Source organism: Lutjanus erythropterus, chromosome 17 (assembly GCF_056507025.1).
Source record: "Lutjanus erythropterus isolate fLutEry1 chromosome 17, fLutEry1.hap2, whole genome shotgun sequence".
NCBI lineage: Eukaryota > Metazoa > Chordata > Actinopteri > Lutjaniformes > Lutjanidae > Lutjanus > Lutjanus erythropterus.
Genome location: NC_139333.1, coordinates 2937197 through 2963296, shown reverse-complemented (window position 1 = coordinate 2963296; position 26100 = coordinate 2937197). Strand labels below are relative to the sequence as shown.

The following is a 26100-nucleotide window of genomic DNA, read 5'->3' as shown; positions in this document are numbered from 1 at the left end:
ATACACTGTACAGTTTGTCTGTCTGTCCGGTCATATGACAGCTTCCTGCCTGACAGCAGCTACGTCCAGACTGTAGGTTTGGACATGCCAGAGTGTACCCTATCATACCAGTAAGGTTTCTCTTTTATACAACATACCCTGCTGCTCACTTACAGTCACACTATGCACATTTGTTTCTCATTTAGGATTCTTCTTTAGGTGATTTTTTTTTTTTTAATTTTATTTTATGAAAAGCTTTTCATCTCCACAGCTTGATAATTTCTGTTCAACATTACAGCACAAAGTCCCTGACTGATTAACAGTGATAACAGGAAGTGAAGTGTCACCTCCTGGGCTCATTAGCGCTGCCGAGTTGTTGCCACAGCAGTAACTAATCCACTCTTAGCTGTAAAGTGGGAGTTCTGATTACTGTGATAGGTCCCTAAAGCTCCACACTGAGCGATCAAAGCACCCGACACTGTTACCTCATTAGATATGTGCTCTCTTCTTTAAGCTTATCCTGGCTTCTGTAATCTATAGCAACCTGCAGAGAGGTCTACCAGCTGGACCGTGAAAGGAAAGGCTGTGTCACAGTTTGTGGGTGTTGAAGCTCAAAATGTGGATGTTAAAGTAATTGTAACAAAAATCAGATGTTACCCACAATGCCTCACTAAATATGATTGAAGGATATTCTGTACAACCTGTGCAGTGTGCACAAGGATTTCTGGACTAAACTAAAACAATGTATAGGACTCTTTAAAGCTGCAGCAGGGACATTTTCATCAAATCACTGCAAGGTGCAAATCTGCGCCTCAAGGATGTCGGGTATGGAGAATTGAAACTGCCAAAATAAAAAAAGAAAAAGAAATGACTCAAGAAATAAATTAATATCCATCTGAATGCACCAAAAATAATATTAAAGATAAAGTTAGACATTAATTTATAAAAAGTGACATAAGTTGATATTTCTGTTTTAATTTGCTTCTGTATTTATTATTTATTATTAACTAACCCTATTTATTTACTTTCTCATTTAATTTATTCATTTTTAAATTTAGTGTAGCACTGCAATGATTACTTGAATAATCATTTATAAAATTACTCACCAACTATTTTGATAATCAATCAGTTTGAGTCATTTTTTTAAGGAAAAAAAAAATCTAAATTCTCAGATTTTCAGTTTCTCAAATGTGACTTCTTTTTTTTACGCCTCTCTGCCACTAAATTGTAAATCTTTGGGTTGACATTTTTCACCATTTTCTGACATGTTATGGATCACACAACTAATCATCAAAACATAAATAAATAAATAAATGGACAGATTAGTTAACTATTAAAATAATTGGAATTTCTTTACATATTTAATGGTGTATTTATTTCTGTATCACTTTCTTTTTGCATTTATGCTCCTATTTATTTCACCTCTTGATTGATTGACATCAGAGGGAACAGATTAACTACACATTAATAAAGTAGTAAATAAATAGGGGAATTAATTCAAAGGTTAATAAATACAGAAGCAAATCAAAACAAATATCAATCATTCACATTTTACTCATGAATAATTCCTACGTTTATTTTTAATACAAGTTTGGTGCATTTAATAGTATACTGATTTCTTTTATTCAGTTCTCTTATTTGGGCAGTTTTGGTCCTAAAATTAATAAAACAGAAAAAATCTCTTCTAAAGGCAGCAAGTGCAGCTTTAATATGGACTGACTGTTTTTCTAAAACAATTAGTAGGTTGATCAGCTGATTAGAGAATTCATCTTAAATCAATAATAATTTGAAAATGCCCCAAAAGATGCTGTTAGAACTTCTCAGGACGAGGCTGTGCTTCTCTGTTTACTCATCATCAACTGAATGCTTTCAATTTATAAACTTTTATGTATGGAAGGTCCTGTAAATTAATGAAAAACTTCTTCTAAATTACTCAGTGTCTGAAAAAAAATGATTAGAAACTTATGAAACAGTGATATTTTGAAAAGGTTTATCATTATTTTTAGATACTAACTCAACATTTTGAGAAGTTATTCTAAAAAATGAGAAATAACACATAATTTTACAAATGTTTATTATGTGACACAATAAACTTATTTTGTTAAAGTATCTTCAAAAATGAGATACTAACTCAATACTTTGAGAACATTTCTTTGTTTCTAAATACCAATTCAAGATTTTTAGAAACCATTTTTTTTTTTATATACTAACACATTATTTTGATTGGTTTGCAGGATCACTTCCATAATTATGGGAATTTGTCACCATTTTCCAAAGTATTAACCTGCGAACTGGGGTTACACTGAGTGATACTGCTGAACTTGAACCTGACTTTGGTTCTGTAATGTTTGAAACAGAAATGAAAGCAGCTGTGGAAATCTCCTGACCAATATTGGAAGAAACTAAATAAAAAAAAAGGATCAATATCAGTAATTGCTCTCTCTTTAAATCACAACCCTTAATATCTATACTCTGTAGTTCTATTTGAATAAGTTTCCACATACTATATGAATATAATCACTTTTATGAAACAATGCACGCTAAGTTTCCCCACACAGCCACCAAAAATGTAAATGCAAAACAAGAACATTAAGACGAAAACAAGTCCAAAATTATTACAAAATAAAAGAAAAAATAAACTTCAAGTACTATTAACAAAGTAAAAGTCCACCTGGCAATATTGTTCAGAAGAAAAGAATATACACAACTGTGTCCGCTCACTGCCAGCCTCTCTGCTCTCCTCAGGCCACTCAGTGAAAAACAAACCAAAAAAACAAAAGAAATTAAACTTAAGACCTGGCTCAATAAAAGGTTCTCACAGTTTCTACAGGTCTCTGTGCGCGGCCCAGATTGTGGCAGAGGCAGGGTGGGCTGATGTCGACTTGCAGGACCCCCGTTTCTGTAGAAAAAGGGTTGTTGATTTTTTTTTTTTTAATCCACCCAGATGTCTCCTGTCTGGTCGGATGTTTCAGACCGAACGATGTTGCGTCGCCCGAGGGTGGTACGAAAGAGAATGCCCAAACATGTGACCCAGGCCCGACCCTGGGTGCTTTCCAACCCCTCCATCAGAAAGGTTTTGTGAGTGATTATGTGCACACACAGCTACAAGGTTAGAAAATTGTTCCCTTCAGGATGTTTCAGAAGAAAGAAGACGACCCCTTTTTCTCCCGCTCGTCTCCGTCTCCTGTACTGACTCCAGAGAAGGCCTGTGGCGTTGGTCTGAGTGTGAGTCGAGGCTAGTTCTGCCTCTCTACGTTCCTGATCCTTGCCGGGGGTTTCGTCCTGACCCACTCTGTCCCGACCTCGTGACCTCAGGGCTCCTGTTTGATGTAGTAGCTGCCCGAGCCGTTGCTCTCCTGGTCGGAGGTGCCCTGTGAGAAGGTAAACTCGTCCACCTCGGCAGTGTCCTCTTTCATCCGCAGGAGAGACTCTACAGACGGCGACAGGGACAGATAAGAGGACAGCGGCGAGGATGAGACACTTGTGTTCATGCATGTTGAGTCAAATACAGAAGGAGCCTTTGAGCCTCTTCACACCTGGTGTTAACATGGTATCCTGTGTGATCTGATCACAGGTGGACAGGACGCACTGAGGACACACGGTCGTCTGGGCAGTGTGTGTCAGGTTATGGTCACTGCTGATTAATCTGTCAATCATTTTCTGAATTAATCCATTAATTAATCCTGTCCCAATTTTGTCTAGGTATTGGTATTCTGACACACGTTTCACCTTTAACAAATATCACGCATGCTGCGATTTGAAAACTGCAGTAGATCATATCGCGATTTCGATATAATTTTTAAGAACTGTTCAGCCCTAATCTCATCAGTTGAAAAATAGGTGCGTACATATGGAGCACGTTTCGTATGTATCTGTAAATTTTCAGACAACATGCACAACTACAGTTTAAATGAACACAGCACAGACAGAAGGCTTCATCTGTTTGTGTATCTAATCCATTATATAATACATATACATTAACTGTCTTTTTTTGTGGAATAAACACTGTGTCCCAGGATGCAACACACTTGTTTTGGCACTAATGACGACTTTATTTTTGTCATTTCTAACTAGCTATCTAGCTATAGTGCACCACCATGCGACGTCACTGTCTACATAATATGGTTGGCTGCATCGGAGCTGCTTAAATGAAGATGAACTCGAAGCGCTGTGTGAGCCCTGATTAAGTCAGATTTCTTATGCTGTTGAGCCGACACGACGGGGGAACTAAGCAGTGGCACGGCTAAAAAGTTTTGAAGCTGGTGCTTTGTGGTTAAGAGTGGAGTAGAGCCCACCAAGGCAAGAGGCCGGCCAGCCTGGTGTTACTCACTGCATCACCTTGGGACGCACATTCAGCATGCTGTGCCGGGAGGTGGGCATGTTGGAGGTGACAGTGCTTTCACTGAAAGATGTCAGAACTTACAACACCTGGAGAGTCCTGCTAATAACAGGTAAGTGACGCTCATTGTTGCTGTTAAGTGAATTGGGCCAGGAGGTGGGTGGTGGGTGTGCTGTTAGCTACAGGCCGGACAACGAACAGCTAATGAATCAATAAAGTTAATTCATACAGTAGGCCGGAGAGGAATATGGTGGTATACAGTCGCTGGTTAAAAACAAGAGTGGCATTGAATGCAACACATTAAGTTGTTTGTTTCCTTGCCAAAAAATGTGTTACTGTGAAGAGCAGACATGAGAGAGACTCTGTGGTGCACTGGGATACGCACTTTTACTTTCTCTGACTCCGTCTTCAATGTCCGTCTTCGTCATCTGTGATGTGAAAACCAGATTTCCACAGTCAGAAAGTACAACTGAGCATCGTTCAGTTATAGAATCAGAATGCAACCCCAGCTCTCCTGACAGCGCAGGTAAAATATGAGCCCTGGTGTTTATTTGCATACAGAGCAGAGAGTCACTGGAGACCAATGACGTGGTTGTTATTGGATCACCCAGGACACATGTTAATTCCAGGTGTGAAGAGGCTCTTTGTCTTTGTTCCAGGTGTTAATGTGAACTCCACATGCATTCTGAGCATCAAGATAACTCCTTTAAACAAATATCAAATGAAACAAACATGCTTAAAGTGGAGACAAAACACTGGTAATGTCCAAACTGTACTTCCTGGTAATTAAATGAGGAGACCTTCACTGACATGAGGAGATATTCATGTGAGAACAATGACGATGAACAAACAAAGGTTGAACAGTAGAACATGCAGCATCAGCAGCATCCAGATCCACAGCGTGGTCCTGTGAGCGAGACTGTCTCCTGTTAAGAACAGCGTCGAGCCTCACCAGGCTCGGTGCCATGCTGGATTGTTTTTATCGTTAGTGTGACGTTACCTGATTTGTGGGTTTGGTGGAGGTGCGTTCGGGGTCGGGGCCGAGTGGGCCCCTGTGCTGGGTAAGGGGGCGGACTCTGCTCTTCGTCCCCCGAGAAGCTGCTCCTCCTCCTGCCTGCCTGACTGAAGGGCCGTCGACCAACCGGAATCTTCCTCTCTAAACACCAAGTCAGACTGGGGTAAGCTACCAGGGGCTTATTATTACACACAGGGGTTCAAGTCAACTGGAACGTGTTGGTCATGTTTAGATCATGTGTCAGGTAGGAAAGTTAAAAAGGTTAGAGCTTTAGGTGAAATATTCAATTCAACCTCACACTGTTGTCACTTGTTTTGATGTGCCAATCTGAATAAGCCCCTGGTAAGCTGAAATCAGACTGCCAGACCCAAGGAAGCAGATGCACTTTAACTTTAAAGAACAACAACTGTGGCAAATGTACGGAGGTCTGTGGCTGCCAATATTTAAAGATTTCAATATTAATTACAGGATGTATGACAAAATTAACAATTTTCATGTTTAAAATCAAAATAATTACTGCTAAAAGTACAATTAAATGATTTTCAGTGTTCACCAGGTGCAGAACAGAGAAAAAAAATAATGAATGAATAACTGACTTTTTAGTTCTACATTGGAAGACAATGTGGAACCTAAATTATGTGTAAATTTTTAATTCTGCTGAGTCAGAATAATGAATATGATATTAATGAATGTACAAAGAAGGAATCACAAATATAGTTCTGGATTTATATACAGACAACTCTGTCCACATATATAAGTAGTTACCATTGTATGTAATTGTACATAATTATAAAACAAATCATAGAATAATATTTCAAAATAAGGTTCACTAATATCCTGTAAGTCTGATAAGTATTTACAACTTTAATCACAAACGTTTGGATGTTGTTGAATTTATATAAAGACATCTTTTTGATGACTGACTTGCAAATATTTTAATACTTACTTTAAATTATGTATATTTGTGGAATTCTACTAAATTTATTTAAAACATAATAATTGTGTGTCAGAATAGAGCGGCAGGGATTAATCAGTTAATCTATTATTAAATTAGTCGCCAACTACTTTGATCGATTAATTGGTTTGAGTAAAAGTTAAGAAGCTTCTTAAATGTGAGAAAATAATCGACCAATTGATCAACTATGAAAATAATTGTTAGTTGCAGTCCTACATTAGAAACACATTTGTGAGTCCTTCTATGTGCATTCATCAATAATGTGACTAATCTGACTCCACAGAAATCAGCTCCTGACCTTTTTTTAAGCTAAAGAAATAGAAATGGCATTTTCCCTGGTTATGTTCATTGTGGTCAATTTCATAATACTGGATTTTGACAATTTCACATCTGAGGCTGAGGACAGTCCCTCCCATTATAAAAAACTAAAGCTAAAATCAAGACATAAATCATAATAAAAATTCAGTCATTTCATTTTCAAGGTGAAATGAATGAGAAAATAAAAATAAATGTAATGGCAGTTCTAAAAGACCTCAAAGTCAATCATGATGGCATTGATTGTTTTGGCTTTCTTACTTACTATGACTTGGACTTTTTCATCTTGACTGTATTTGCTCAGGCTTCAACTATGTTTTTTGTTTTTTTTGTTTTTTTTTTTAAATGAGCTAAAATCAACACATTATTCCAATTCAAAAATTGCCACACTATTTTCATGTTTCGGGTGCACATTTTCTGACAATCTGAAAATAAAAAGTTCAGTCGACACGCAATGTCATAATCATTATGTGAATATTATGCTCTGAAAATTATTTGTCAGTGAAGTTTTAATTTTACTTTTGCCAGTAATTATGCTTAAACATGGAAGAGTAGAGTAGATTTTGCACATTTAATCTGGACTTTGTCACACATACTGGACAAATTAAAAAGGACATTTAAATTTGGTGAAATGATTTCATTTTAATATTGGCAGCCATAGACTTCCATATAAAGTGATTGTGTTCCATATAAAGTGATTGTGTTCCATTTTAGCATTAGCATCTGCTTTTGTGATCTGAAACTTTTGACCTCATCAGGGAAGCAACACCAGGCCTCCTGCTGTCAAACACCTGCAGCATCTCCAACACCAAAACTACATGTCACACAGCGCTCTGTCCGAGTGTACAGGCTGCGTGTTTATAACTGTCCCACTCAACAGGGGGAAAAAAACATCCTGCAATGTGACACAAGAGGTCAGATGAAAATATTCCGGACACACCCAACAGGTGACCAATCAGAGAGCAGCTGAGGTTCCACCACAAGCGTAGCCAGTGACAGTAAGAGGAACAAGAGAAGGAGAAGGAAGGAAGGAGAGGAGAGGAGAGGAGAGGAAGACACAGACAGTGAGAACTCACTTTTCTTTTGTCCTTTGTACTGCTGGGCCTTTTTCTTCTGCTTGGGGACAGACTGAGGCATTTCCCTGTTACCTGAAAGAAGACACAAGACTTCAACTATGGGACATTTGTGGGCAGAGAGCTACAGACGGTGCTTTTTTTAAATACTATATATGATAATTATACGTAGTTTTCCTCAGTTACTTATTTATGTTCTTTCTCTTATCTGTCCTGAGATCCTTATTTATGTCTCTTGTATTTCTATATCTTGTATTCTATATTTTTCTTTCTATTTTATATTTTTTCTTCTTCATTGTTCAGCTGCATTCAGAGCAGAAAGCAAAAGGAAGAATTTTGTTGTACAGGGAAACTTATTTTTAACTGCACATATAACAATAAACTTTAAGACTTTTTGACTTTAAAAAGATATTCAGTGTTTCACCTAAGTTAAAGGCGTCATATTTTACAAGTCTTCCCACATCTTTATCTGTTGTATATCAACTAATGTTCAGAATTTTTTGACTATCATTCGGACAAAACAAGAAGGTTAAGACTTCTATGGAGCCCAAAAACTGATGTAATAAAATGTTAGCAGACAATTCAAAAATATAAATCAATTTATAATTGAATAAATAATATGGTTTGTAAAATATTTTAAATAAAAGTGCAAAAAGAAATCCAGCCTAACGCTTTTCCTTTTGGCTCCAATCAGTTTTGAAAATACGCTTTTAATTACTTTTCCTTTACCAGCAACCACTTGATAAAAAATTTATAATAAAACTACATTCATCAAACACCACTAACCTCTTTTATCACAAGAATTACATCAACAGTGCGGATTAGAGCCATTAATATTTTTGATTTTGTTACATGCTTGACTGAAATGGAACATGTGCACAAAAGAGAAAAATAATTAAATATCACTGAGTACCTCTGATTTGTGGATTACTATGATTATTTGATATAAACCATTTATTCATTGAGTTTGCAGAAAATGAGCTACATGTTGATGATGTGTTATTTTCTGGAAATTAAATGATATATACATCAAGATATAAGATATTGCCCACTATGAAATAAAGGATCAATTCAAAACAATCAAGGTATATATGATATGCAATATAGAAAAGTATTTTAACACTTCAGACAAGAAATGTGCATTTTCATCTTACATAAATGTTATGGTCATATTTAACTGATAAGCCTTCTTCAGACATGGAATCTGTAACATTGCTGACTTCATGTATTTGGCTTGTAAACAAGTATGACTGAACCATTATGGATAAAGCTGCTGCTTGTATGAGAGGGAGCTCAAAGACTCCTTTCCTCCTCCGTGCTGGTAGCACTGTCGGGGAACAAAATAATGATATCTCTAATGATATTTATCTCCATGGCTTAATTAATGGCCATCATGGCCACAAGGGACACTCCTGCTTCTCACTTGTCAGATCTACTCTGTGGCTCCTTTATTACATTTACTCATCAGTGTCATCATTTATTGGCCTGCTGATTTTATAGGCTACAATCTGACAGTGCTGAGACATAGTTAAATGTGAAAAGACAGCAGGTTGTGACTCTCATTTAATTTCCTTTTAGCTCACATGAGGAGGATAAACAAAAACAAGATCATAATGTATTCTATAATCATATTGCTGCTGCAAAATCTTATTTTTACATTTTTATTTAAATGTATTCATATTTGCAGTGTGTGTCATGCAAATTTTGACCATTATTTTGAAAAACCCTGTACATGTTTAAGAATGTTGCGTCCTTACTCTGCGAGGCGGGGGGTTGGAGCTGGTAGCCGGTCAGCTGACACCAGCCCACAGGGTAGAGGTCGGGCGACTCGCAGTCCACCCACTGGTCATACTCATCCTCCCAGCCGTCAAAGTGGATCCTCAGTAGCCGGTGCACAATCCTTGTCACCGTGGCAACACACACCAGCCGCGGCTCCATTAGGTCGACAGCCTCCAGCTTCATGCCTTGCCGGAAACCGTGATTGGGAACCTCCTGAAAGGAGCAGGGCAACAAGGAAAGTGGAGGCAAAACGAGTTTTACTCCTTCACATTGAATAAAACACAATGAGTTACTAGTGAAAAGATTTTCCTTAAAACAGCGGAGAAGCATTGAGAAATCCTGAATCCCATCAGTTCAGAAAAGGCCACAAATTTTACTCCTGGAGGCAAAGACCTGAAGAGAAATTCACCCCTACTTCAAAAATAAATCAGTAAGTACATCAGCTTTAAACTGACAAACAGTCCTAAGTTAAGATCCCCTCAGCAGATTTCTTCTGGAGCTTTCAGTCAGAAGAAATCTAGTAAGTGACACTTGATAGTAGTGCAACGATTAATCAATTGTTAAATTAATTGTCAACTATTTTGATAATCAATTTTCGGTTTGAGTGATTTCATAAGAAAAAGTCAAAAGTCTCTGACTTCTGGTTTCTTTACTCCTCTCTGACAGTAAACTGAATATCTTTGAGTTGTGAGTAAAACAAGACATTTGAGGACATCATCCTCTCCTTTGGGAGACACTGAGTGACATTTTCTGACATTTTAAAACAAACAATCATTAATTGATTAATAGAGAAAATGATCAACTGATTAATTGACTAATAATTGTGTGCTTGCAGCACTACTTTATAGGCTTTGGCGATATCAAGGTACTACAGTACACCAGGGTATTTAGAAATCCAGATCATGACCTTCAATACTGTCACAGTGAATAAAACACTGAAGTTACAACTGCTTTTTTTTTTATTGATTAATAATAAAAAATATAAAATGAAATTAATTTATTACACTAACTTAGCTAACAGAAGAATTATTTGAAGATGGAAAATGAATAATTGATTTGTCATTTCTGCTCTACTGCCTCAGTTTCCTTGCTAATTAATTAAATATGACGATATGGAATCATGGAGATATTGCCACACATAACTTTATTGAACATCATCTTTTTCCAGCTATAAAAGCAGTTTATTAGTACATGATACATCTGTAAATCATCTCCATTCAGCCAAATGATGTGTCTGTATCTGCAGCAGCCCATCAGAAATCTATATAATGAGTGTGCTTATTTCCTATGTACTCATTATTCTATGATTCAAGTATTTAAACCCTCCAAGACTTGTCTAAGAAAGCTAACTGCGTTTTAGACACAAAGCACTGTAAGCAAGACGTGTGACAGTAATCGTTGTAGCATATATGACAAATACCACCACATGCCTACACCCCAGTGAAATGTCATGAAGGGATGAAAAAACACATACCACCGAAGCCTAATAGTTTGTGATGTTAGTGATAGTAGAAAGTAGAGAAAAAAAGAAAATGATAGAGCCTACCTTGTTAAAGAGCTTGACAGGAGCAGCTATTGAACCCAAATCTCTGAGGTAGTCGAACCATTTAAATGGCAGTTTAGTGTACCCTGTGGAACAGAGTCAGTGTTGAGACCACAACATCAAGAAACCATATCCAGATGCTATTAAACAATTTATAACCAATAACTTGGACAGAGCTGAGATTTTAACAGAGCACAAAGACTCAGTATGGAAGTTTGTGGCTAAATAAAAGAAATGAAAAGAAATACAACACACAAATTGTTCTGAGTATTTTATATATGCAACTAAAAAGCTTTTTGTCTCTAAAAACTAAAGGACATGTTAGTTGTCCACTACTGAATTAAAAGCAGATTTTGATAATTGATTATCAGGTTTATTATCAGGATTATTATTACAGAGTCATTTTTCAAAAAAAAAAAATGTCCAACTTCTCCAGTTTCACCTTATTAACTGTGAACTGTTTCCTCACTCCTCTCTGACAGTAAACTGACTATCTTTGAGTTGTGGACAAACACAATTAAGGACGTCACCTTGGGCTCTGGGAAACACTGATCAACATTTTTCAACATTTTGCACACCAGAAAACAGTTGTATTGATCGAGAAACTGATCGTTAGATTAACTGATAATGAAGCTCATCGTTAGTTGCAGTCCTAATCTCTCAACAGAGAAAACAAAGTGAAGAGCTGTGTTGCATTTCAGTCCAGCAGAGGACAGCAAAGACTGCTGATAATGAATAGAAAGCACAGTCACTAGTTTTCATAAGAAGCTGTGAGGTGCTTTTTCTTTTAAGATGAAGACATGTCTTATTATTGTACAAAATAAAAAGCTATCTACTGTCCAATCATAGCTCAGGAGCAGGACCACTGACTGACGCTGCATTACAGACAGCCTTTTTTTATTATTATTATCTGTGGACTCACAACATGAAACACACCTCTTTGGTGAGACTTTGTTTTCTGTGCTGCTATTGGGTTGTCAGTTTTAACTACCTTAAAGCTACTAATTCCAAATTCTAAGTCTAAATTCTTAGTCTAAATTCTTCTTGCCAGACCGGTGTTCTTACTGACTAAAATACATTTTGCTGCTGATCCTGACCATAGCAGCTTCTGTGCTGGTACTCCTCTCTGCTTCTCCAAACTGGGGGCGTGTCAACTGCCATCTACTGCAGGTAGTACTGTTGATTATACTCAGCTCTTGTGGTAATCATGGGTCTTTGTCTACTTCTAAATTCTGATTCAAATTCTACTTGTCCTTACTTACTTATTCTACCTGTCCATAGCAGTTCTCTACTGTAAGTAATACTGCAGGCTACATAAAGTTCTCATCGATATCATTAAGTTATTAAAGATAAAAAAGCTAAATAACTGTTAAAAATGTGCTGCTCATATAATAATGACACAGTAAATGGATACATCAAAGGATTTAACAGTGTGTATTTTATCTGCGTGTGTTTCTTTGTCTGATTTGTTTTGAGGTGTTTTAAACCTTCCATATCTCTGTGGTGATCTCAGTGGGAGCAAATGTTTATTTACATTTACAGAGATATGAGTGTACAGTACCTCTAGGGGGCGTGAGTTCAATGTTGTTGATTTCACAGAAGCCGACAGGGAAGATGGAGGGGGAGGTGCTGTGGTAGCAGAACCAGTCTGATCCGTCCACTGCCTCCGAACCATCGATCCCGATCATGAGGTACCCGTCTGCCAACACCTGCAGCGAACAGCAGCACACGGTGGCTGGAGTGAGTCTGGAGCAGCCGAGAGGACGATGAAACTTTAATGTGGAGTCCAGACACACACTCACCTTTCTTACAGTGGCTACACATATAGCTGAGAGGTTGAGGGGGTCAATGGCTTCTAACTTCATCCCATCTTTGAACCATTCCCCACTCTGGTCCACGTCTTTCACCTGACACACACGCAGATAGGAAGAAGACAAACAAAGGATTATTATTTGTAATGTGGTTTAATCAGATGTTATATGAAATGAAACATTAATGCTATTGTTGGGCATGTTTAAAAACTGCTTAAGCTTTTATGGGATGTAGAAACCAGTCATATAGATGCATCAATCATCACTTATATTAAATGTAAAAGACCACCCAGCTCTACTTATACATGAGAATGAAAAATAACACCCCGAATCAGGCAATGCCTCAAATATACACTTGAATTGCGGATTGAAGCAGAGTGACTTTCCCAAGTAACCAGTTACTTTTATATACAGTCACTGGTAAAGTAAATCAGTTAATTTACTAAAAAAGTAACTAGTAATTGTCACATTGTTGTCATTAATGTTTATAATGATTTTTTTAAAACCATTGTTGTTTCAATTGTTGCTTGTAGTACGCTTCTGGATTGTTCTCCATGTCTTAATTAGAGTGATGTTTGTTGGATTTTACTCCGACCAGGAATGCAAATCGGATACAGCTAGAAGTTCGGCATCAGTTGCATTTTTTATTTGAATGTAACAATGTCTACATGTAGGGTCCCTGTAAAATAAAATAAAATGGCAACTAATCACTAAATTTCAGTAACTTACACAACACTGGGGTTTACCCTAAAACATCTGGGTCATGATCCAGCTAATGGTCAATAACATTTACTTTTGCAGTTTTGGTCTTGTCAGTTTTGGATCCTACATTATCACTTCTGATGGGTGTATTTAAGAGTTCACACAGAAATAATCAGATTTAAGCATTATTTAGCCAATTGCAGCATGTTATGAATGACTAAGAGATAGAAAAAGGATGAAAAGGAGGCATCTCGTGGTCTACAGGACACTGCACACCCAGGGAGCTGCAGTGCTGCGTTTTCCAGCCCTACTGTAGATCTATAAATATATAATGACTTTGCAGAAATTATGTGAAGAAAAGAATAAGCAGAAAACACCTGGATTGTTGTTTTCCCTTGCTCAGAGAGAGAGAGAGAGAGAGAGAGAGAGAGAGAGAGAGAGAGAGAGAGAGTGCATCTGCCCTTCATATGATTTTTTCATGTCTGTGACATACAGATGTATTACTGTGGGATCACAGTCACACACTTTAATCTGACAAAGCACACAAAGTAGGATACAAACACAGCAGAATAAACCACTTTTGACATTTTAATCAGGGAAATACCTGCACTAAAGTACATACCCGTTACTAAAAGAATTTCATAAACATAGGCCACACATTATACAGGTCAGTTATATGATCGCTTCCTGAACAGATTTCATGATCAGCAAATGGATTTATTAGAAGTTCAGGGTTTGAAATCATGCTAAAATTACGTGCTCCATCATAAAATCCTGTGGTTGCTTCATTTGCTTTCACACCACAAACAAACCATGACCAAACAAGGCAGGTGTGAAAACTTTAAACCTTAAACTACCTCCTTAAAACTGAAAAAAAACAACTATGTCTTTCTTAAGAGAGGCACTGAGGAGAGCAAGAGATTCTGATTTGTATTACCTTCTGGAAGTACTGTGCAGGAGCATCAACTTGACCCTCAATTTTCTTTGCAATATCTGAAAAAATAAATTGATAGATAGAAATGACTTTTTAAAATGCTTCAACAATAAACACAGTGAATAAAGAGCTCTATGGGCTTTTAATGGTTTAAAGACTGCAGACAGTGGGAGCTGAAGATGGACAGACAGAAAAGAAATGAATGACTGGATTCACCCAGAGCATAAAAATGACATTCATTAACACACACAGCAGCATTTCATTAAATTGTGGCCACCACATCTGTTATTATCACAAACAATGATGCTTTTTACTATAGGTTTATATATTTATTATATTTCAGGCCTTTTATCAACACCCACAGTGCTTTTCAGTGACAGCACTTGAAGGATAATCAGTGCCGATTTTAAACTGCAGTTCTTGTGTAATTATCAGGCATGACATTTAAAGTGGCAGTCCACTCATTTTACACGTCAACATCAGTTAATCTGTCAGTAGTTCTTCTCAGCCTGCAAAATGAGTTGTATAATGTCTTCTATGTCTCTAAGGGAGCTGTGTCAAGCCCGAGACAACCATGATGAGGTCAATCAGGATGTGGTGGCTTGGGCTTGAAGACAAAACATTAATAATGTAAAAGCTTGGAGGAGTATAACAAAGAGACTCTCGAGTAGCAGGACATGAATGATCCAGCATTTGTCAAGACTGAATCATGATGGTGACTAAAAGTTTTGACCGCTCTTTTCTCATCTCTCACAACACCCCAATTTTATGGAAGTGCTATACTGAGACATCCCTTCAAGTAGTAGACTTCACTCATTTTGCATTTTGTAGTATTTTATACACATAAAACTTAAAGGGATAGTTCACCCAAACATGAAAATTCAGTCATTATCTACTCACACTCATGCCAACTGAAAGTCAGGTGTAGTTTTGTAGTCCACAAAACACTGCTGGAGTTTCACAGGAATTTCAGTTTTTAAATGTAAAAAAACAACAGAATAAAAACATAAAATGCCTCCATACTGCTGGCCTGGTCTAATCCAAGTCTCCTAAGGCAGTGACATGCCAAGTTGTCTTGAAAGATGTCATTTACACCATGTTTTTAGACTGAATCTTCACTGCAGATACTTAGCTTGGAGCCACGTTCATGAGCACATGCACACTGTCTGAACTGTGTCAGGACTTCAGGAGACTTGGATTATGCCTGACAAGCAATATGGAGGCATTTCATGGTTTCTTTCCAGTTGTTTTTTATGTTTGAAAACTGGTCACCATTCAGTTCCATGGTTTGGGAGATTCTGCAACACTGTTTTCCTGTGAAACTCCAGCAGTGTTTTGTGGACTAACAAAATAAACCGACCCTCAGCCTACATGAGGGTGTGTAATAATGACTGATTTTTCATTTTTTTGGGTGAACTATCCCTTTAAGCTTCATGTTTTTGTGTCTATGCGACAAATGGGGACAAAGCACTGCAGCCAGCAGAAGCAAAACTGAGCTGCAACACAGAAATGAAACAATTATCAGTTAAATAATAAACCATAATACCTTTAGTATTACAATTTCAGATTTGACTTATCACTAAAGGACATGATGCCATTTCAAATTGTTGAGAGATTTTCACCCAAAACATCTCGGTTCATCTTAACAATGCCCTAATATTATCACCAAGTCTGGTTGTTTGATTAAAATAAACCTTAATTCAATGAGTTAGATGTGAAAATATTCTCATTACTTTGTTTCACTGGTACGCCACATTTTTAACTTAAAGAAAAAGTTTTCCCACGCCCGTGAAGATAGCCACTCAACCTGCACTGCTTCAACACAGATAACTGAACAGCCAAGTGAAAAACTTGTTGGTGCTGATGAGTAAAGCTGTATCTGTGGTAAGGAGGTGTGCTTATTTCCTGACTAATCATTCAGCTGAACAGGTCATAAAATCTCTGGTTTTGTCTTGGTTTTGCTTGATTATTGTTCTGTTGTCCTTTTTAATACCAATTAGAATGAAATTTAATCTAAACTTCACAAACAGCAGCACAATATGACAGCTATAATGGAAAATCAGTATGGATTTTAAGCCCTAGAAAACAATTATTTATCAGGTATTTGACTTTAGTAGATCATTAAAATTCTCGCATTCATATTGCCTGGAAGGCTTAACCCACTCAAATTTTGGATTCTGCTATACTTTAGGCTCTTTTTTATTACTAAATAATTGCTCTTTTAAAAAGTATGTTATTTTCAAGAAGAATAAATCCAGGAACAGGATTAGAATTGAACATTTTAAATTTCACTAAATGTTTCCAGAGCATCAATAGTAATGTTTACAGCAGCAAAGTCACTATATAAACCAATTTAAAATGTCAACAAAATAAATCAGACTACTGACATTAAAATACTGAGTGAAGTTTATAAAGAATGAAGATCACAGACATCAGTTTGTGTCTGTCCTTCTCTGATGTGAGAGAGGTACCGCAGGCAGAGCGAGGACGGGCTGCTGTGTCTCATCCAGCAGCTCAGTTTAATCAATTTTAATTTTAGAATTTGCAAAATTTTAAGATTTGTGGCAAACTGAGCTAAAACAGTCAGACAGCGTTTGTTTTACCATGTTTGTAACAACTGGCTGTTGTGCTGTGCTTTAATTGATTGACACATTGCCTCCACTGTGTTTATGCTTGTTGATCAGGTTCTGAACACGTAAAGTTTTGGCTTCTTACTCCTGCTTATTTACAGTAACAGGCATAGCTGTTGTCAAATTGAGTTGGCTAATCTTCACTTCACTGTGTGTGTGTGAGAGAGATTGTGTATGTGGAGCAGCTGCCCTGACACACAACAGTGCGATAATAAATTACACCAAAACATATGCATTTTAAGTTAGTTACGACATTATGGGATTTACACAATCCTCTGAAAGCACAAGTTAGAATTAAGACCTTTGTAAATAAATTTCAAGACTTTTGAGGTCTTAATTTTAGATTTTTAAATGTAATACTTGTTTAATGCTTTTAAGACCCCTCAAGTACCCTGCACATCCTATGACAGTGTTTCTCAAACATTATACACTGTGTGCCACCTCCGAAAATATTGAGCTGTCCAAGTACCACCTAACATTTTGGCAGTGTCTGGTTCCAGCAGGTGTTGTGGACACTTGTGCTTGGTTCACAGTCATCCACTTCATTTTCAACACCGCTGCTTGAAATAGTCTCCTCTTGATCTGCACTTTTCTCTGTTATAGTTCCTGTTGGATCCATGACTGCAGTGTTTTTGAAACAGTCATTTTCATTTTACCTTCGCTCACTATCTACAATCACAGTTCAGCTCATAACTGCCAGTAATCACGGCTGATGTGTGCACACGCTACATGTGTGATCGTGACTACGCAGCAGGCTGATACTAAAACAAAAAATACTGGAAACACAAAACTTACTTTGACCACCAGTGGTACACATACCACTGTTTGAGAATCAGTGTGGGGTGATCTGGGGTGTAGGGTAAATAGGAGAAAAATTTGGTTGGTTTTCAGGGGTATTATGCAGGATGTATGTCTGTGTTGTATTTTATATGTGAACCCCAGGAAGAATAGTTGCTACCTGGTTGCAGCTAAATTCTAATCACAATAGATTAACAAACTGTTTCTGTAGCGATCCTTTCCATAATGTTGTCAGATACTCAGAATAACTGAGTCTGTCAGAGGCAAAAACAAACACCTTTAGTGAACACATCATTGCCTGAAGGGATCACACTACAGCCCGTTTCCTGGCTGACATCTGCTGTGATCTCGCTAAGTACCGGACAGTTTCGAAAACTGTTTAGTCACTTAGACACAAAAACAAGGAAAACTACGGGTCAAGTTAAAAAATACCACAGTTAAGTGTGAGTGGTTTTTCCAGACTCACCAGATCGTTTGAAGCGGTGCCCGATGCTGCGCGACCAGCCTATATTATGGATGAGGGGGCTGAACATGTGGCACCAGAAGTCATCCGACCTGTCCTGGCTCTCCTCATAGACCAGCCTGAGGCGACCTCCGATTACCTGCTCCACCAGTGCCACCCGTGTCCGGCACAGGTAGTTCTTATCCACCACCTCTACCCGCATCAGCTTCTTAAAGGGGAACTGCATGTTCTCGTGTACCTGCGGGCAAAAATGAGACACGGATTTAACAGAAGAGAAACCAAAGAATTGAAATATTTCACAGATTCATTGATGATTAAAGTTGAGATTTGGAGTTTCACATCCAAAAGGATTCATTTTTTGAGCGTTTAATCTAAATAAAAACATCTGATCTGATTTAAAGATGTCTTTCAAATGATAAGGCATCTCACCTTGGCAGTAAAGTCAGGTGGCAGTGTTTTAGCTCCAGTGAGACGCTTCACGAGAAAGGCTTTCCAGTTAGAGTACTTATGCTGTATGCCTGCAGAGGAGATGAAGAAAAGAGAAGCAACAGTTACCACCAAGCAACAGGCATTCAACAACAACACTGTGGAGTCTGGGACATGGCTCACTTTTTGGAGGTACGAGGGGTTTGCCGCTTGAAGCACACCAGCCCACCGGGTGCACCTCGGGGATACAGAGATTACACCAGAAGTCCTTACTGGAGTCGTTGTCAAAGCCCTCATACCGCAGGAGAGCCTTGAACCCTGCGTGACAGAAAACACAGTTGATCTGACCGCTCTTTCTTGACAGTGGAAAGAGCAATAGTCAAAACAGTCTGCACTCAAGGGTCACTTCAATTACTTGTTCTAGTCTTTCAACCCTATCAAATGGTCTTCATCAGCAGGTGAGGTCAGTTGTAACGGAAATGTAGATGTTTTGTCAATGAGCAACTTTTAAGAGAACACAGACGACAACATCTCTAGATCCATGACAACTGAGTGAACAGAATCTGCTGATGATGACTATATCATGTGTTTGAAATGTCCAGAGCAAGGAAAACGGTTCAGCACGTAAAGTAAATTTAACCATGCTCCATTTTGCTCAGAAGCATAACACTGTGCAGCACAGAGTCTTTAAAAAAAATCCAAGTGATTTAAAAGCTGTCGCTTTCTCCTCGGTTCAATGAAATTCCAGGAATCCTAGGAAACTGGACATGCTTATCACAACTTCTGCAATATCTGCTGCCTTTCAGAGCAGCTGAGGTCTCTTGTCTGTACATGACACAGCCTTCGGTGCTGTTTAGAGCTGCATTTGTCAATTAATCGATTAGGTGATCAAAACAAAACTAGTTGCCAACTATTTTGATAAGCAGTTAATCATTTCAGTCATTTTTCAAGCAAAACGTCAGACATCTGCTGGTTCAAACTTCTTAAATGTGAGGATTTGCTGTTTTTCTTTGTCATTTGTGACAGTAAATGAAGAGTCTTTGGGGTTTGGACTGTTTGTTGGACAACAGAAGCAATTTGAAGACATCACTTCTCATATTTTTTGAAATTTTATAGATGAAACAATTAATTGTGAAAATAATCTGCAGATTAATCAATAATGAAATTAATCATTAGTTGCAGCCTTAGTGTTGACAGGCTGTTACTCCTGACATGTAACCAATCAGACAGTGCTGTGGGCAGGACACTGCGCAAGACTACAGAGTACAGTTTTAATAGAGAACTAACTATTATTATGATTGCTGATCTAAAATAATCCGTTGCTTACTTTCTCAATTAATTGATTAGTTTTTTCCTCTGTAAAATGTCAGAAAATGTTGACCAGTGTTTCCCAAAGTCCTCAAATGTCTTGTTTTGTCCACAACTCAAATATAATCAGTTTACTATCATAAAGGAGAAAAGAAACCAGAAAATATTTTAACAATTTTTCTTACAGTATTATTATACTGTATTATGTATAATTATAATCTATTATAGTATACTGTTATACATTACAGTATACTGTATAGCAGTGTGTCCTAAACTTTTTTTTCTGGGGACCCACTTTTGAAAAATGACAAACCATCGTGACCCAGTTCACAGGAGGCCTAATTAATAAATCTTTGGAGAGTTAATATTTCCACATTATCTTGATGCATGCATATACACATTACATACTTAATAATTTAAAAAAATGCTTTTAGGCTAAGTATACAGGCAATTTCAATCTTTATATCCTCTCATCTAGAAAACAAACCTAAAAAGAACTTGATAAAATTTCAAGGCAACTTCTACAACTTCACTTAAGTTTTGAAATACAATTTTTGGGAGTTTCTAACACTCAAAAAAATTAGGTTTATCTAAATATTATCTCAACCGAACATGAGTTTTGTGATCTGTTACACCCCTACAGCTTTTACAAAAAAAAATAAAAAATAGCAGCAGGAACACGAAGGTGTAACATTTATCCATGTTAGAAAATATTCTACTAAAAACGGAGCAGCATTGCAGTGTTTTTTATTTATAAAGTGCTCTCTGATTATATTTAGACAGTGCTTACAATGTCAGGTTTAACCACATTTTAACTGAGCTGGACGTCTTGTTCACACTGAATTTGGCAACATTGGGTTCAAATGTTATACTGCTCACAAATGGAACAAGCTCCAGAAAATTCTGAAGTTACATTCTCTTATTTCATTTGAACATTTTAAAAGGCACTTATGTTCTTGTAATCACACTTGTGACGGCTTTTTTTCCCTTGAATATTTAATGTGTGCCTGAAAATGATCTGTCTATCTGTGTTTATTATTAAGTGTATGTTTAGTTTTGTTCATAGGTCTCTCTTCAAAAAGAGATCCCAATCTCAATGAGACTACCTGTTTAAATACAGGATTAAATGAATAAAATAAAATTCATGTTGTGATACCGATCTCAATCATGTCAGCTGTTCCCACCAGTTATTCACTGAAATTTAAAAATCAAGAACAAAAAAAAAAACCCTTCAAAACAAAAGAACCCAGGAAATTATAATTTCCCGACACAGATGAAAATTAAGGGTGGATTTCTCCTTTAACAATCTTTAGAAGTCGTCTCACCTGCTAGCTTAACGATTTCTGCTATCCAGTACACTTTAGTGGAGAGGTTGGTATCGGAGTTAGGCACTTCAATCCTCACTCCTTCTTCTATGTCTCCCCAGCATGTCCCCATAGGGACCTGCAGTGCAGAAGGAAGCAGTGATGTTATTAAGTCAAGAAAGTAACAAATTAGTCGCCTCTACCTGCTCCACTTGAGATCTTACTTACGTGCTTGAAACAGCTGACCGGAGCTCCAGTTGTGTTATTGCTACAGATATAGTGACCCCAGTCGAAGCTCTCTGCAGGGACCACTGACAGAAACAAGACACAGTGTAAAGCTGTGGGACAATTAAACAGAGCAGCACTGGTTTTTCATTCCTGCCTCTTGAGAACATACCAGCTTTTGATTTGGCCTGGTTCTGTTGACTCGCTTGGTACTGGGCGTAAGCTGCCAACTTCGCCATAAGAGGCTGTTTCTGTAAGACTTTTGCCTTTTTTGTTGGTGGTTTGCCCTAAAAAAAAATCAAAGCAGACATAAATGTTTGTGTGATAATACAGGTTTAATGTTAAAATGTTTTAGGAGGTGTTTCATGCACTTACCTGGAGTCTGGCCAAGATGCTAGCTTTTTTGGAATTTGAGGAGTAACTCCTAGAACAGGACACGCTGCAGAAGCGCTTGGTTTTTGAGTAAAAAGCGTCTCGTACTCCAACCATTCCACACATCTCACAAGTGGCTGTGAAGTAGAAACCACAAAACACACATGACATATTCTTTTCACTCACAGGATTATATTCCAGAGAAGCAGAAGTTCCCAGCATATTTCCATGTACTGACCCATTCCAGCCTTGCCATCGGGGTAGGTGTAGACCTGGCCATTGTTCTTGATGATGGGCAGGCTGGCAGGGATGGAGGGCACCACCTCGTCCTCGCTGTCCTCTGAGCTGGAGCTGCTGGTGGACTCCTCGCTGCAGCTGTCGTAGCCATCAAACATCCCGAACGAGTCTCTCCGCTTACGCTCTGAACGTGGGGTGCGTTCAGCCTTCACAATGGACATAGGAAGTGACAAAAAGACATTAAAGAACCTGAACGTATGAAAGAATGAATGAATGCTATAAGGCTGTGACTCATGATTATCTTCCTTGATTCATGTGATGATTAATCAATGGATTGTTTTATCAGTTAATGACAGAAAATAGTGAAAATTACCATCACAGTTTCCCAAAATTCAAGATGGCATTTTTAAATGTCTCCTGTTTGCTGCCAGTCCAAAGCCCAAATATTAAAACCAAAGTATAATGCCAAGGTAACCAGCATATTAGGCCTATTTGCACCTGAGAAGCAGGGACAAGAGACTTCTTGTCATTTTTGCTTAAACATGTATTTTAACAATTAGGCTAATCAATCAGGCCTGTCATAATAACTACTTCTGCTGGACAATATATTGTCCCAGAAATACCTGTGATAAACAATACCACTGCATCATTGTCAGACCATTTTATGCCACACAAGTATACCCAAGAACTTTTTTTGGGCTGGAATCAGTCAGGGGTGAAGGGCAATATAAACAAAACATAAATAAAAGACACTGAGGCACTGTGTGCAAGTATTATAATTATAGGGAAATCTATTACGTTCTATTTTTGACTTAACTCACTTAGTCATTGTATCCACATCACTGATGATTATTTATCAAAGATCTCATGTGTTAATATTTACTCAGCTCCACAATATTTTTACAATATCAATATCAAGGTATTTGGTTAACAATATTGTGACATTTGATTTTGCCATATTGCCCAGTCCTATGGTTTATGTACACAAACATGCATGTAAACACAATATCAGGTCAGCAAAAATTACTGAGGACAGGTCCATATATTGTAATTTGCGATAAGTAAATAACGTTATTATTATTATTCAGTTATCAAAACTGTTATGCAGTAGGTTTCTGCTGATTAATTAACTAACTAGTTATTGTACTGTTCACAGTGTTGCCTCTGTAATCATTTAGCAGAGGTGCACAACTGAGGAAATTACCACCACAGCGAATTAGGGATGCACAATTAATCAGCATACTATATAAATCACTATATGGCCAAGTCCAATATCCAAATTGCAGAGCTAGAACCAAATCACAAGTTTTTGAAAAAGGAACAATATGAGAAAACAGCATTATAATGACATACTGTAGTGCTGCAGAGATATCCTGGGCTAGAAAGCTTGTTCTAATAGAAAACTATTAATAAAAAAAATAAAAAAACACAACACAGCAAAATAAATGTATGTATTAAAACTGAATTAAGAAAAAAATATACATAAATGTGGATTTATGTGGACAATAAATAACAGAACAGCAAGAAAAGTCTATTATATTGCAGCTTTTAAAAACCACAAACAGACAACATTAGTGTCATGTCATCATATAATGATATCCAAAATCTAAGACAATATCTTGTCTCACATCACAAAATCGATATAACATCAACACATTGCCAGTCATAGTATAAACATTGTAATTTAGCCTTAATTTGATCAATAAGTAAACTATGTGTAGTCCAGATGTTTTAAAAATAATGACTACGTATTTATAAAAACACTTTCAACATTAGAACTTGAACTTTAAGCATAACTAAGACCCGAACAGCATATATGAGACAAAACTATAACAAGAAAAACAACATTTTGGCCCAAAGCACAACCGCTGTATTAAAATGACAGATAAAACACTGTTACAGTTTCAGTTTTGACAATCTCTTCACATGTCATCTGCTGAGGAATCTGACCCGAAGAAGACAAGTACAAATAGTTGGGAAGAGATGATAAGAAAAAACAACAACCTAAGATTAAAATCATTATTATCACTATTAAATCAAAATAAAGTCGGTGCTGATTATGAGTACAGGATGCGGAACATAGTTGAAATATTGTGCGTTGTTGTTAGAGCTGCCTACTTCCTCCTCTGTGCATCACAGGTGACAACAGAATAACAGACAGCGCTAACAGTCACTATTTTACCTGCGAGACCTCCGAAAGAACAAACTGTGAACCAGCCGATGCAGACAGAACTAAAAGCTTAATGCAATAAATACAAAACAGAAGAGCTGGTTCATATATGCGCTGAAATAAGGGGCGGCCTTATTAGAAATAGCTTTAATGCTAACTAGCGTTAGCACGGCTAGCTAGCGGAAACCTGCTTTTCCAGTTTATATTCACAAAAGCAAAGCGCATTTTTCATCTGCGCAGCAAACCTGCACCTATACATGTGCAGTTAAAATATGTGCGAGCTTATTTTATGTCTACCTGTATGTTTCTGGAGAGCTTTATGATCATATTTCAGCCTGTTTGAGCCACTAGCTAGCTGCCAAAAACAGATAACAACAAAGGAGGAGCGCGAGCCACAGCAAATCCTCTGTTATCGGAGGCTCGCGGCCCTAAAACGTCTCCTCTGCACTCACCAGGTCCCGTGTGTCCTCCATCAGCCCGTCATATAGAGAAGCTGCTAGTTCTCTGTGCTGCCCGACGCAAATCAAACCCCTGTGCTGGGGAGGAATTTGGCTTTGAAATACCAAAGTCTAAATGAATACTACCAAGCAGGATATCAACAAATTACTCTGCCTCTACTGCGCATGTGCGAGCGTAACCTACTTTCATGTGATTGGTCAATCCAGAATGGAGGTCATCGACCCACAGAAACAAAACAGTGGACTGTGTAATGGAAATGAATGAATGGCCTCTGCAATTTAAGGACAGAATAACACGTGTATAATAATACTGTGTCAAACCAACACCACTTTAAACAGAGGGAACGTTATTATATAAAAATAATTGTTTTTTACAATGAAAATATACAGCCAATAAAAAATATCAACACATATCATAAAAATATATAAATCCTTTACACTGTACAGGTATACTGGTGCTTTATACATGTATATATTTTGAATATTTATTTAGATCACATTATCTACTCTGTCCTTTTATATATGTATACCAGTCTCTATATAAGTTTGTATATAATATATATATATATCCTTATATATTTTATTTTCTGTACAGTAAACTTTCATATCTCTAAAATGCAATTATCCTGTGCAATATACTGTATATTTATATAATTACATTTACACCATGCAATCATCCCATGCATTAGTGTTGCTTCATAATATGAAATCATCTTGTGCAACTAAATCTCTGTGCATTTATTTGTTATTCACAAGGCAATATTACTTGTATTTTTTTCTTTTAGCACAATACTACAGACAATTATCATGTATAATTATACAGTGTTGCCCAATGTTAGCTGGGATTAAAAAAAAGTTGCATCTATGTGTTAGTAAGTCCAAATTATGAGATAAAAAGATGAAAAAAAATAGAGGATAAGAAGCCATGATTCTGGGATATAAAGTCAATTGAGATCAAACGTCAAAATCACAACTTAAAAATGATACCTTTTTATCTCATTATTATGTCTTATCACAGAGACATTTTTTATTTTACAGGTGGAAATGCTAAAAATCTAAAAGTCTCCCTACACTTGTATTCTGAGTGTAAACCATTTGCCAAAATAGAGACAAACAATTAACAAAGTTGAAGATTCATTTAACTGATTGCCTTAGTTTTATTTTTTTCCAAAATTTCTGTTAATATTACAAAAATATTGTTATTGTACTGAAAACATACATGAATATTATATTTGATTTCTGACATTGTTATGCACTGGACCTT

General features: G+C 37.2%; 1 protein-coding gene across 2 annotated transcripts; it reads right to left on the bottom strand.

Annotated features, from left to right (window-relative positions):
* Positions 1 to 1515: 1515 nt before the first annotated feature.
* mbtd1 (mbt domain containing 1) lies at positions 1516 to 24999 on the bottom strand. 2 transcript variants are annotated; one of them, XM_084740246.1, is made up of 17 exons: positions 24831 to 24996; positions 22210 to 22414; positions 21975 to 22108; positions 21772 to 21886; positions 21603 to 21685; positions 21396 to 21513; positions 18946 to 19080; positions 18766 to 18854; positions 18340 to 18574; positions 14449 to 14504; positions 12801 to 12905; positions 12560 to 12707; positions 11002 to 11084; positions 9434 to 9668; positions 7680 to 7751; positions 5319 to 5474; positions 1516 to 3409 (listed from the first exon to the last, which is right to left on the bottom strand). In XM_084740246.1, the coding sequence occupies exons 1-17, from the start codon at positions 24849 to 24851 to the stop codon at positions 3291 to 3293; spliced, it is 2109 nt and encodes a 702-aa protein (XP_084596372.1). In that variant the 5' UTR covers positions 24852 to 24996; the 3' UTR covers positions 1516 to 3290. The 2 variants fall into 2 exon arrangements, with proteins under 2 accessions (XP_084596372.1, XP_084596374.1); XM_084740248.1 differs by lacking the exon at positions 5319 to 5474 and having other exon boundaries at positions 24831 to 24999.
* Positions 25000 to 26100: the final 1101 nt, after the last annotated feature.